General features: G+C 26.8%; 1 protein-coding gene across 1 annotated transcript; it reads right to left on the bottom strand.

Moving 5' to 3' along the window:
• Positions 1-14,773: 14,773 nt before the first annotated feature.
• On the bottom strand, positions 14,774-15,136 carry LOC145029979 (uncharacterized). The gene has a single exon (XM_078978424.1). The coding sequence runs from the start codon at positions 15,134-15,136 to the stop codon at positions 14,774-14,776; it is 363 nt and encodes a 120-aa protein (XP_078834550.1).
• Positions 15,137-15,336: the final 200 nt, after the last annotated feature.

Genomic DNA, 15,336 nt, shown 5'->3' with positions numbered 1-15,336 from the left:
CAAAGAAATAGGGAGCATATATGTATATTTAAGAAATAACAGGGAAAACTAAATGATAATGAGTAATAAAGTTCTTTATTTATAGAATTATTAGTTCCTTATTTTAAAGAATTTTGACGGAGTTGATTATTATAGAGAGACTTTATTAGAATGAATACGGTATGTTTTAAAATCATATAAAATAGGATATTAGTTACAATATAACATAAGCAAGACATGTAACGTAATCGACATATTATATGAAGGAGGTGCAAATTAGGAATTTAACATTGAAGGGGGATTGTTGTTGAAAGCTACACGTGACGGTTAGGATTGTTTTATTAGAATGGTAGATATCAGTCTAATTACTTCATATTAATTTTGAATAATTGCCAAAAAAAATAACTGAATTATATTCCTTTTTTAATTGATTTGAATTAAATCATTTACATACGGCAGATAATAAGGTTCCCAATTTTAAAGCATAGAAAGATATTTTCGGAACAAATCAAAGGTTTAAGGATATGGGTACAATAGTAATTTGACTTTCGGATGAAATGGGCATGAAATATTGTTGAGGTGACCGAGAAGATATGCCATGTGGCATAAAATAGACTTTTTATTAGAGAGAATTTTATAGATGGGTATGTGAGTTTTTGATTGGTCAAAAAGTATTTGTTGGATAATTATTTAGCAGTATATAAATATTTGCATATGATTTTTGTCTTATTTTCACAAATGCTTTAAATTTGATATCTGACTGGTAATTTGTATCTGGTTATTTATGGTCGTAGTAGAGCCTTGAGATTATTTATGAAACCTATTATGTGTATTAATACTAGGTTTAAACTCGTGGAACTCCACATTTAATAAATTAAAATAGAATTAAACTTTTGATAGTGCAATAAAAGAAGATATCAAATTTTAGAAATAATGAAGAATAATGATATTTTAATTAACATGAATAAATCAAATACAATAAAGTATTATAAATTAATTAATTAATTAATATGATGGATGAAGTGTGATACACGAAAACTAAATAAAAGATGCTAGAAAAACAGCGTTTATAAATTCCCAAAAACTTCCTTGTAAACGACATTGGAAGTTTTATTTGTGAGATTACCATCGTTATCTAAAATTAACAATTTTAATCCGTCCCTGATTTTAACTCTAGATTAGGCAACATACAATTGACCATATGAAAAGATGAGATGTTTGAGAAACAAACCAACCTTGGATAATGACTGTCCCTGACTCTTATTAACGATCATTGCAAAACATACAGCCAATGGAAACTGTCTTTTTCGGAATTTAAAGGGAATTTTCTTTTCTGATGGAGTTAAAAGACATTCTTGGAATAAAAGTGCGGTTTTCAATAATAGTTCTAGATATGATACGTGCCTCAGTAACACGTTTTCCTAATGATATCATCTAGAGTCTTGTCCCATTACACAATCCATTTTTCTGATCAATATTTCTCAGCAACATAACGGGAACACCGATTTTTAAAACTAACTTATGGTTTGGTAAACCAGATACTTTCAGACCATTTAAAACATCAGGTGAATATAAATTTGCATCAAACTAATCATGTAAAAATTCAGATTGGCATATAGTATCTAAGCTTAAGTATTCAATTTCATCTCCTAGAAACTTAGATAGCAAACGATTGTTTATTTCCTTAACCACTTAATTCTTTGGAGCAAGTATTGCTCTTTCTTGATAATAGCTTGTATTGTTATACTTTTGAAAAATTGAAGGATACACGAAGTCGATTAATTTACCTATATGATCATGTGGATCATTAATGAGAATATCATCTGGAATATCAATAACCGTTTTTCCATCGATACCACCAAGTTTGCCTTCTCCTATATCCAACAACCATTTTGCAAAATATCTGATTTTTTCTATATCAGATTGATCCCTTCCAATAGTTAGTCTCATGTTTTTTTGTTAATTTATGGATCTTTATGTGTTTCTATAAATATGATGAACTTAAAGAACCATTAACAATGCTTTGTCTACTTCCACCTAGAATAACAGGTAGAATCTGTCTGAAATCTCCTCCAAAAACAATAACTTTCCATCTAAACGGAATATCTGAGTTGCTAGAATTTTCAGACCTGAATACATCTTTCAAACTTCGATCTAAAGCTTCAAATGCATGCTTCATATGAGACGCCCTTATTTTGTGAGACTGTGAGATGCATTATTTTATTTTATTTTATTTTTTAATATTTTTTTAGTTAATTTAAGTTCCAAAAATAATATTTAAAAAAAGAATTTTTGGATTTTTCCATTTATGTTGCATTTTAAAATTAATTTTTAAAATATGTCAGTGTAATATTCTATTAGAATATTTCACGTATGTTAAAAAAAAAATAGAATTTATTTTTATTTATTTTTTATTTTTTTATTAATTAATTCAAGTTCAGAAAATAATATTTAAAAAAAGAAGTTTTTGGATTTTTCCATTTATTCTGCGTTTTAAAATTATTTTTTAGAATATGTCAGTGTAATATTCTATTAGAATATTTCACTTATTTTTAAAAGAAAAAAAAACGGAATTTTTTTTATTTTTTTATATTTTTTAGTTAATTCAAGTTTCCGAAAATAATATTAAATTTTTTTTTTTTTGGATTTTTCCATTTATTTTGCATTTTAAAATTATTTTTAAATTTGATTTCACGGTCTTACAAAATTAGATTGGTCTCAAATAAAGTTGAACCTATATATATATATATATATATATATATATATATATATATATATATATATATATCTATATATATATATATATATATATATATATATATATATATATATATATATAATCCTACAATTTTTTTTGCCAAAAAAAATCATAATATACATAAAAGGGGATACAAATGTTTATTAGTTATTTAAATAAAAAAAATTACGAAACCATAGGTTTTTGGGAAACCTACGGTGTACAAGTGTTTACTGCACAAAATGTGCAGTAAATGCTTGTACACCATAGGTTTCCATAAAACTTACTGTTTCGTTTTTTTTTATTTTAAAATATACGATTACATGTCGACAATGCACAATCTGTGCATTGGGCACTTGTACACCGTAGGTTTCGTATGAAACCTACGGTTTTATATATTTCTTTTCGTTTTTTTTCAAAAAGAATTCAAGCACATCTATAAAACCTACTACTAATAACAAATATGGTAAAATTTTGATGAAAACTAGACAAACCTGGTTGTTCTTCGGGTGCTTTATTGAGAGAAAAAAGTAGCCAAAACAAATAAAACAATAGGCAAAATGACGTAATCTGAAAAAAAATTCATTATATACTTTGGATTAATGGGCCACGAAAAAGTAAACAAGCCTGTGAAATAGTAGTTCATTTGCACATAATAGTAGTTTTCTCAATAAAATAGCAGTCAAAGGTGTTGACCGTAGTCAACCCTAAGTTGACTACGGTTTTGTGGGCTATTTTTGGCTAATTGGTATATTTTGGCTATTTTTTGACAAGTGATTAAGAAAAAAATGCTAGATTAGTAATTAGCCCTTTTTTATTGATTCATTAAAATGAGTAGTAATATTTGTTTGAATATCAAAAGTACGTTAAGTTTTGATTGAAATCTATCAAAATTCGTTGGATATATGCTCGCTCGGATTTTTGTATCCTATTCAAATATGACAAAAAAAAATTAGTTAAAAAGAATTAATTTAATAAAAGTTAAATTAGAATTCAAAATATAACTGATTAAAACAATATTATAAAAGTGGATTTTACTATCTCATCTATCTATCAAGTTTATATCTAGTGATTTTACTATATTTGGGTTTGAATCCGAGAATGATTGCCACAAACGGATAATACAGACTTTTAACGTGTAATCATCTTTCATATTATCCAATTCGTTTAAGAAATTGACGCTCTAGGCATACATTGTTACTGTAAAAAAAAAAAAAAAAAAAAAAAAAAAAGAAAGATAATGGATTCTACTTTATGTTTATTTGGAAAATGTTTTGCAATACAACAAAATATTCTCAAACAAAACACATATATGTAGCTTAAATAATTTTTTGTTCCTGATTGAGAAATAGAGCAAAAAGGATAAGTAAGAAGTACATACAGTTAGTAGACATATCCGACCGATGACAATGTTGGGGAACCTTTGCTCTTGTTTTCAGCAAAGGAAAAATGACAAATGTTCGTGTAAATTGATAGTCAAAACATTTCTAATGTTATATAGAAGTGAATTAAGATGAAAAATGGGAAGAGAATCAACTCAAATGTAGTTTAAATTAAAAAAATAAGATATCAAAGGTTATCACTTCCTGAAAAGGAGTCGATTGAAATTAGTAAATTGTTTGTAACCTCAAAATTTCATACAAATTTTAGGAAAATGAATTTGTTTATTTAATGAATAGGGACCATTTATGAAACTTATTCAAAGAAATAGGGAGCATATATGTAAATTTAAGAAATAACAGGGAAAACTAAATGATAATGAGTAATAAAGTTCTTTATTTATAGAATTATTAGTTCCTTATTTTAAAGAATTTTGACGGAGTTGATTATTATAGAGAGACTTTATTAGAATGAATATGGTATGTTTTAAAATCATATAAAATAGGATATTAGTTACAATATAACATGAGCAACACATGTAACGTAATCGACATATTATATGAAGGAGGTGCAAATTAGGAATTTAACATTGAAGGGGGATTGTTGTTGAAAGCTACACGTGACGGTTAGGATTGTTTTATTAGAATGGTAGATATCAGTCTAATTACTTCATATTAATTTTGAATAATTGCCAAAAAAAATAACTGAATTATATTCCTTTTTTAATTGATTTGAATTAAATCATTTACATATGGCAGATAATAAGGTTCCCGATTTTAAAGCATAGAAAGATATTTTCGGAACAAATCAAAAGTTTAAGGATATGGGTACAATAGTAATTTGACTTTCGGATGAAATGGGCAGGAAGTATTATTGAGGTAACCGAGAAGATATGCCATGTGGCATAAAATAGACTTTTTATTAGAGAGAATTTTATAGATGGGTATGTGAGTTTTTGATTTGTCAAAAAGTATTTGTTGGATAATTATTTAGCAGTATATAAATATTTGCATATGATTTTTGTCTTATTTTCACAAATGCTTTACATTTGATATCTGACTGGTAATTTGTATCTGGTTATTTATGGTCGTAGTAGAGCCTTGAGATTGTTTATGAAACCTATTATGTGTATTAATACTAGGTTTAAACTCGTGGAACTCCACATTTAATAAATTAAAATAGAATTAAACTTTTGATAGTGCAATAAAAGAAGATATCAAATTTTAGAAATAATGAAGAATAATGATATTTTAATTAACATGAATAAATCAAATACAATAAAGTATTATAAATTAATTAATTAATATGATGAATGAAGTGTGATACACGAAAATTAAATAAAAGATGCTAGAAAAACAGCGTTTATAAATTCCCAAAAACTTCCTTGTAAACGACATTGGAAGTTTTATTTGTGAGATTACCATCGTTATCTAAAATTAACAATTTTAATCCGTCCCTGATTTTAACTCTAGATTAGGCAACATACAATTGACCATATGAAAAGATGAGATGTTTGAGAAACAAACCAACCTTGGATAATGACTGTCCCTGACTCTTATTAACGATCATTGCAAAATATACAGCCAATGGAAACTGTCTTTTTCGGAATTTGAAGGGAATTTTCTTTTCTGATGGAGTTAAAAAACATTGTTGGAATAAAAGTGCGGTTTTCAATATTAGTTCTAGATATGATACGTGCCTCAGTAACACGTTTTCCTAATGATATCATCTAGAGTCTTGTCCCATTACACAATCCATTTTTCTGATCAATATTTCTCAGCAACATAACGGGAACACCGATTTTTAAAACTAACTTATGGTTTGGTAAACCAGATACTTTCAGACCATTTAAAACATCAGGTGAATATAAATTTGCATCAAACTAATCATGTAAAAATTCAGATTGGCATATAGTATCTAAGCTTAAGTATTCAATTTCATCTCCTAGAAACTTAGATAGCAAACGATTGTTTATTTCCTTAACCACTTAATTCTTTGGAGCAAGTATTGCTCTTTCTTGATAATAGCTTGTATTGTTATACTTTTCAAAAATTGAAGGATACACGAAGTCGATTAATTTACCTATATGATCATGTGGATCATTAATGAGAATATCATCTGGAATATCAATAACCGTTTTTCCATCGATACCACCAAGTTTGCCTTCTCCTATATCTAACAACCATTTTGCAAAATATCTGATTTTTTCTATATCAGATTGATCCCTTCCAACAGTTAGTCTCATGTTTTTTTGTTAATTCATGGATCTTTATGTGTTTCTATAAATATGAAGAACTTAAAGAAGCATTAACAATGCTTTGTCTACTTCCACCTAGAATAACAGGTAGAATCTGTCTGAAATCTCCTCCAAAAACAATAACTTTCCCTCTAAACGAAATATCTGAGTTGCTAGAATTTTCGGACCTGAATACATCTTTCAAACTTCGATCTAAAGCTTCAAATGCATGCTTCATATGAGACGGCCTTATTTTGTGAGACCATGAGATGCATTATTTTATTTTTATTTATTTTTTAATTTTTTTTAGTTAATTTAAGTTCCGAAAATAATATTTAAATTTTTTTTTTTTTGGATTTTTCCATTTATTTTGCATTTTAAAATTAATTTTTAAAATATGTCAGTGTAATATTATATTAGAATATTTCACGTATTTAATAAAAATAGAATTTATTTTTATTTATTTTTTATTTTTTTATTAATTAATTCAAGTTCCGAAAATAATATTTAAAAAAAGAAGTTTTTGGATTTTTCCATTTATTCTGCGTTTTAAAATTATTTTTTAGAAAATGTTAGTATAATATTCTATTAGAATATTTTACTTATTTAAAAAAAAAAAAACGAAATTTTTTATATATTTTTTATATTTTTTAGTTAATTCAAGTTTCCGAAAATAATATTAGTTTTTTTTTTTTTTGGATTTTTCCATTTATTTTGCATTTTAAAATTATTTTTAGATTTGGTTTCACGGTCTTACAAAATTAGAATGGTCTCAAATAAAGCTGAACACATATATATATATATATATATATATATATATATATATATATATATATATATATATATATATATATATATATATATATATATAATCCTACAATTTTTTTTGCCAAAAAAAAAATCATAATATACATAAAAGGGGATACAAATGTTTATTAGTTATTTAAATAAAAAAAATTACGAAACCATAGGTTTTTGGGAAACCTACGGTGTACAAGTGTTTACTGCACAAAATGTGCAGTAAATGCTTGTACACCATAGGTTTCCATAAAACTTACTGTTTCGTTTTTTTTTATTTTAAAATATACGATTACATGTCGACAATGCACAATCTGTGCATTGGGCACTTGTACACCGTAGGTTTCGTATGAAACCTACGGTTTTATATATTTCTTTTCGTTTTTTTTCAAAAAGAATTCAAGCACATCTATAAAACCTACTACTAATAACAAATATGGTAAAATTTTGATGAAAACTAGACAAACCTGGTTGTTCTTCGGGTGCTTTATTGAGAGAAAAAAGTAGCCAAAACAAATAAAACAATAGGCAAAATGACGTAATCTGAAAAAAAATTCATTATATACTTTGGATTAATGGGCCACGAAAAAGTAAACAAGCCTGTGAAATAGTAGTTCATTTGCACATAATAGTAGTTTTCTCAATAAAATAGCAGTCAAAGGTGTTGACCGTAGTCAACCCTAAGTTGACTACGGTTTTGTGGGCTATTTTTGGCTAATTGGTATATTTTGGCTATTTTTTGACAAGTGATTAAGAAAAAAATGCTAGATTAGTAATTAGCCCTTTTTTATTGATTCATTAAAATGAGTAGTAATATTTGTTTGAATATCAAAAGTACGTTAAGTTTTGATTGAAATCTATCAAAATTCGTTGGATATATGCTCGCTCGGATTTTTGTATCCTATTCAAATATGACAAAAAAAAATTAGTTAAAAAGAATTAATTTAATAAAAGTTAAATTAGAATTCAAAATATAACTGATTAAAACAATATTATAAAAGTGGATTTTACTATCTCATCTATCTATCAAGTTTATATCTAGTGATTTTACTATATTTGGGTTTGAATCCGAGAATGATTGCCACAAACGGATAATACAGACTTTTAACGTGTAATCATCTTTCATATTATCCAATTCGTTTAAGAAATTGACGCTCTAGGCATACATTGTTACTGTAAAAAAAAAAAAAAAAAAAAAAAAAAAAAAAAAAAACAAAAAAAAGCAAAACACAGATACTGGATTCTACTTTATGTTTATTTGGAAAATGTTTTGCAATACAACAAAATATTCTCAAACAAAACACATATATGTAGCTTAAATAATTTTTTGTCCTTGATTGAGAAATAGAGCAAAAAGGATAAGTAAGAAGTACATACACTTAGTAGACATATCCGGCCGATGACAATGTTGGGGAACCTTTGCTCTTGTTTTCAGCAAAGGAAAAATGACAAATGTTCGTGTAAATTGATAGTCAAAACATTTCTAATTTTATATAGAAGTGAATTAAGATGAAAAATGGGAAGTGAATCAACTCAAATGTAGTTTAAATTAAAAAATAAGATATCAAAGGTTATCACTTCCTGAAAAAGAGTCGATTGAAATTAGTAAATTGTTTGTAACCTCAAAATTTCATACAAATTTTAGGAAAATGAATTTGTTTATTTAATGAATAGGGACCATTTATGAAACTTATTCAAAGAAATAGGGAGCATATATGTAAATTTAAGAAATAACAGGGAAAAGTTAATGATAATGAGTAATAAAGTTCTTTATTTATAGAATTATTAGTTCCTTATTTTAAAGAATTTTGATGGAGTTGATTATTATAGAGAGACTTTATTAGAATGAATATGGTAAGTTTTAAAATCATATAAAATAGGGTATTAGTTACAATATAACATGAGCAACACATGTAACGTAATCGACATATTATATGAAGGAGGTGCAAATTAGGAATTTAACATTGAAGGGGGATTGTTGTTGAAAGCTACACGTGACGGTTAGGATTGTTTTATTAGAATGGTAGATATGAGTCTAATTACTTCATATTAATTTTGAATAATTGCCAAAAAAAATAACTGAATTATATTCCTTTTTTAATTGATTTGAATTAAATCATTTACATATGGCAGATAATAAGGTTCCCGATTTTAAAGCATAGAAAGATATTTTCGGAACAAATCAAAGGTTTAAGGATATGGGTACAATAGTAATTTGATTTTCGGATGAAATGGGCAGGAAATATTGTTGAGGTGACCGAGAAGATATGCCATGTGGCATAAAATACACTTTTTATTAGAGAGAATTTTATAGATGGGTATGTGAGTTTTTGATTGGTCAAAAAGTATTTCTTGGATAATTATTTAGCAGTATATAAATATTTGCATATGCTTTTTGTCTGATTTTCACAAATGCTTTAAATTTGTTATCTGACTGGTAATTTGTATCTGGTTATTTATGGTCGTAGTAGAGCCTTGAGATTATTTATGAAACCTATTATGTATATTAATACTAGGTTTAAACTCGTGGAACTCCACATTTAATAAATTAAAATAGAATTAAACTTTTGATAGTGCAATAAAAGAAGATATCAAATTTTAGAAATAACGAAGAATAATGATATTTTAATTAACATGAATAAATCAAATACAATAAAGTATTATAAATTAATTAATTAATATGATGGATGAAGTGTGATACACGAAAACTAAATAAAAGATGGTAGAAAAACAGCGTTTATAAATTCCCAAAAGCTTCCTTGTAAACGACATTGGAAGTTTTATTTGTGAGATTACCATCTTTATCTAAAATTAACAATTTTAGTCCGTCCCTGATTTTAACTCTAGATTAGGCAACATACAATTGACCATATGAAAATATGAGATGTTTGAGAAACAAACCAACCTTGGATAATGACTATCCCTGACTCTTATTAACGATCATTGCAAAACATACAGCCAATGGAAACTGTCTTTTTCGGAATTTGAAGGGAATTTTCTTTTCTGATGGAGTTAAAAAACATTGTTGGAATAAAAGTGCGGTTTTCAATATTAGTTCTAGATATGATACGTGCCTCAGTAACACGTTTTCCTAATGATATCATCTAGAGTCTTGTCCCATTACACAATCCATTTTTCTGATCAATATTTCTCAGCAACATAACGGGAACACCGATTTTTAAAACTAACTTATGGTTTGGTAAACCAGATACTTTCAGACCATTTAAAACATCAGGTGAATATAAATTTGCATCAAACTAATCATGTAAAAATTCAGATTGGCATATAGTATCTAAGCTTAAGTATTCAATTTCATCTCCTAGAAACTTAGATAGCAAACGATTGTTTATTTCCTTAACCACTTAATTCTTTGGAGCAAGTATTGCTCTTTCTTGATAATAGCTTGTATTGTTATACTTTTCAAAAATTGAAGGATACACGAAGTCGATTAATGAACCTATATGATCATGTGGATCATTAATGAGAATATCATCTGGAATATCAATAACCGTTTTTCCATCGATGCCACCAAGTTTGCCTTCTCCTATATCCAACAACCATTTTGCAAAATATCTGATTTTTTCTATATCAGATTGATCCCTTCCAACAGTTAGTCTCATGTTTTTTTGTTAATTCATGGATCTTTATGTGTTTCTATAAATATGAAGAACTTAAAGAAGCATTAACAATGCTTTGTCTACTTCCACCTAGAATAACAGGTAGAATCTGTCTGAAATCTCCTCCAAAAACAATAACTTTCCCTCTAAACGGAATATCTGAGTTGCTAGAATTTTCAGACCTGAATACATCTTTCAAACTTCGATCTAAAGCTTCAAATGCATGCTTCATGTGAGACGGCCTTATTTTGTGAGACCGTGAGATGCATTTTTTTATTGTATTTTATTTTTTAATTTTTTTTAGTTAATTTAAGTTCCGAAAATAATATTTAAAAAAAGAATTTTTGGATTTTTCTATTTATTTTGCATTTTAAAATTAAATTTTAAAATATGTGAATGTAATATTCTATTAGAATATTTCACGTATTTTAAAAAAAAATAGAATTTATTTTTATTTATTTTTTATTTTTTTATTAGTTAATTCAAGTTCCGAAAATAATATTTAAAAAAAAAGTTTTTGGATTTTTGCATTTATTCTGCGTTTTAAAATTATTTTTTAGAATATGTCAGTGTAATATTCTATTAGAATATTTCACTTATTTAAAAAAAAAACGGAATTTTTTTTATTTTTTTTTTTATATTTTTTAGTTAATTCAATTTCCGAAAATAATATTAATTTTTTTTTGGATTTTTCCATTTATTTTGCATTTTAAAATTATTTTAAATTTGGTCTCACGGTCTCACAAAATTAGAATGGTCTCAAATAAACCTGAACATATATATATATATATATATATATATATATATATATATATATATATATATATATATATATATATATATATAATCCTACAATTTTTTTTGCCAAAAAAAAATCATAATATACATAAAAGGGGATACAAATGTTTATTAGTTATTTAAATAAAAAAATTACGAAACCGTAGGTTTTTGGGAAACCTACGGTGTACAAGTGTTTACTGCACAAAATGTGCAGTAAATGCTTGTACACCGTAGGTTTCCATAAAACTTACTGTTTCGTTTTTTTTTTTTTTTTTTAAATTATTTTAAAATATACGATTACAATTCGACAATGCACAATCTGTGCATTGGGCACTTGTACACCGTAGGTTTCGTATGAAACCTATGGTATTATATATTTCTTTTCGTTTTTTTTCAAAAAAAATTCAACCACATATATAAAACCTACTCCTAATAACAAATATGGTAAAATTTTGATGAAAACTAGACAAATCTGGTTGTTCTTCGGGTGCTTCATTGAGAGAAAAAAGTAGCCAAAACAAAGAAAACAATAAGCAAAATGACGTAATCTGAAAAAAAAAAATTCATTATATACTTTGAATTAATGAGCCACGAAAAAGTAAACAAGCCTGTGAAATAGTAGTTCATTTGCACATAATAGTAGTTTTCTCAATAAAATAGCAGTCAAAGGCGTTGACCGTAGTCAACCCTAAGTTGACTATGGTTTTGTGGCTATTTTTCGCTAATTGGTATATTTTGGCTATTTTTTGACAAGTGATTAAGAAAAAAGGCTAGATTAGTAATTAGCTCTTTTTTATTGATTCTTTAAAATGAATAGTAATATTTGTTTGAATATCAAAAATACGTTAAGTTTTGATTGAAATCTATCAAAATCCGTTGGATATATGCTCGCTCGGATTTTTGTATCCTATTCAAATATGACAAAAAAAATTTAGTTAAAAGAACTTAATTTAATAAAAGTTAAATTAGAATTCAAAATATAACTGATTAGTACAATATTATAAAAGTGGATTTTTACTATCTCATCTATCTATCAAGATTATATCTAGTGATTTTACTATATTTGGGTTTGAATCCGAGAATGATTGCCACAAACGGATAATACACACTTTTAACGTGTAATCATCTTTCATATTATCCAATTCGTTTAAGAAATTGGTGTTCTAGGCATACATTGTTACTGTAAAAAAAAAAAAAAAAAAAAAGAAGCAAAACACAGATAATGGATTCTACTTTATGTTTATTTGGAAAATGTTTTGCAATACAACAAAATATTCTCAAACAAAACACATATATGTAGCTTAAATAATTTTTTGTTCTTGATTGAGAAATAGAGCAAAAAGGATAAGTAAGAAGTACATACATTTAGTAGACATATCCGGCCGATGACAATGTTGGGGAACATATGCTCTTGTTTTCAGCAAAGGAAAAAATGACAAATGTTCGTGTAAATTGATAGTCAAAACATTTCTAATGTTATATAGAAGTGAATTAAGATGAAAAATGGGAAGTGAATCAACTCAAATGTAGTTTAAATTAAAAAAATAAGATATCAAAGGTTATCACTTCCTGAAAAGGAGTCGATTGAAATTAGTAAATTGTTTGTAACCTCAAAATTTCATACAAATTTTAGGAAAATGAATTTGTTTATTTAATGAATAGTGACCAATTATGAAACTTATTCAAAGAAATAGGGAGCATATATGTAAATTTAAGAAATAACAGGGAAAACTAAATGATAATGAGTAATAAAGTTCTTTATTTATAGAATTATTAGTTCCTTATTTTAAAGAATTTTGACGGAGTTGATTATTATAGAGAGATTTTATTAGAATGAATATGGTAAGTTTTAAAATCATATAAAATAGGATATTAGTTACAATATAACATGAGCAACACATGTAACGTAATCGACATATTATATGAAGGAGGTGCAAATTAGGAATTTAACATTGAAGGGGGATTGTTGTTGAAAGCTACACGTGACGGTTAGGATTGTTTTATTAGAATGGTAGATATCAGTCTAATTACTTCATATTAATTTTGAATAATTGCCAAAAAAAAATAACTGAATTATATTCCTTTTTTAATTGATTTGAATTAAATCATTTATATATGGCAGATAATAAGGTTCCCGATTTTAAAGCATAGAAAGATATTTTCGGAACAAATCAAAGGTTTAAGGATATGGGTACAATAGTAATTTGACTTTCGGATGAAATGGGCAGGAAATATTGTTGAGGTGACCGAGAAGATATGCCATGTGGCATAAAATAGACTTTTTATTAGAGAGAATTTTATAGATGGGTATGTGAGTTTTTGATTGGTCAAAAAGTATTTGTTGGATAATTATTTAGCCGTATATAAATATTTGCATATGATTTTTGTCTTATTTTCACAAATGCTTTAAATTTGTTATCTGACTGGTAATTTGTATCTGGTTATTTATGGTCGTAGTAGAGCCTTGAGATTATTTATGAAACCTATTATGTGTATTAATACTAGGTTTAAACTCGTGGAACTCCACATTTTATAAATTAAAATAGAATTAAACTTTTGATAGTGCAATAAAAGAAGATATCAAAATTTAGAAATAATGAAGAATAATGATATTTTAATTAACATGAATAAATCAAATACAATAAAGTATTATAAATTAATTAATTAATATGATGGATGAAGTGTGATACACGAAAACTAAATAAAAGATGGTAGAAAAATAGCGTTTATAAATTCCCAAAAACTTCCTTGTAAACGACATTGGAGGTTTTATTTGTGAGATTACCATCGTTATCTAAAATTAACAATTTTAATCCGTCCCTGATTTTAACTCTAGATTAGGCAACATACAATTGACCATATGAAAAGATGAGATGTTTGAGAAACAAACCAACCTTGGATAATGGCTGTCCCTGACTCTTATTAACGATCATTGCAAAATATACAGCCAATGGAAACTGTCTTTTTCGGAATTTGAAGGGAATTTTCTTTTCTGATGGAGTTAAAAGACATTATTGAAATAAAAGTGCGGTTTTGAATATTAGTTCTTGATATGATACGTGCCTCAGTAACACGTTTTCCTAATGATATCATCTAGAGTCTTGTCCCATTACACAATCCATTTTTCTAATCAATATTTCTCAGCAACATAACGGGAACACCGATTTTTAAAACTAACTTATGGTTTGGTAAACCAGATACTTTCAGACCATTTAAAACATCAGGTGAATATAAATTTGCATCAAACTAATCATGTAAAAATTCAGATTGGCGTATAGTATCTAAGCTTAAGTATTCAATCTCATATCCTAGAAACTTAGATAGCAAACGATTGTTTATTTCCTGAACCACTTCATTCTTTGGAGCAAGTATTGCTCTTTCTTGATAATAGCTTGTATTGTTATACTTTTCCAAAATTGAAGGATACACGAAGTCGATTAATGAACCTATATGATCATGTGGATCATTAATGAGAATATCATCTGGAATATCAATAACCGTTTTTCCATCGATGCCACCAAGTTTGCCTTCTCCTATATCCAACAACCATTTTGCAAAATATCTGATTTTTTCTATATCAGATTGATCCCTTCCAACAGTTAGTCTCATGATTTTTTTGTTAATTTATGGATCTTTATGTGTTTCTATAAATATGAAGAACTTAAAGAAGCATTAACAATGCTTTGTCTACTTCCACCTAGAATAACAGGTAGAATCTATCTGAAATCTCCTCTAAAAACAATAACTTTCCCTTTAAACGGAATATCTGAGTTGCTAGAATTTTCAGACCTGAATACATCTTTCAAACT

This window comes from Lactuca saligna, chromosome 2 (genome assembly GCF_052625555.1).
Source record: "Lactuca saligna cultivar CGN05327 chromosome 2, ASM5262555v1, whole genome shotgun sequence".
In the NCBI taxonomy this organism is placed as follows: domain Eukaryota; kingdom Viridiplantae; phylum Streptophyta; class Magnoliopsida; order Asterales; family Asteraceae; genus Lactuca; species Lactuca saligna.
Note: the sequence above shows the minus strand (reverse complement) of the source record. Positions and strands in the feature narration are given on the sequence as shown.

Coding starts and splice junctions, on each gene's coding strand:
- LOC145029979 (XM_078978424.1), bottom strand. CDS start 15,136: ATGAGACTAACTGTTGGAAGGGATCAATCTGATATAGAAAAAATCAGA.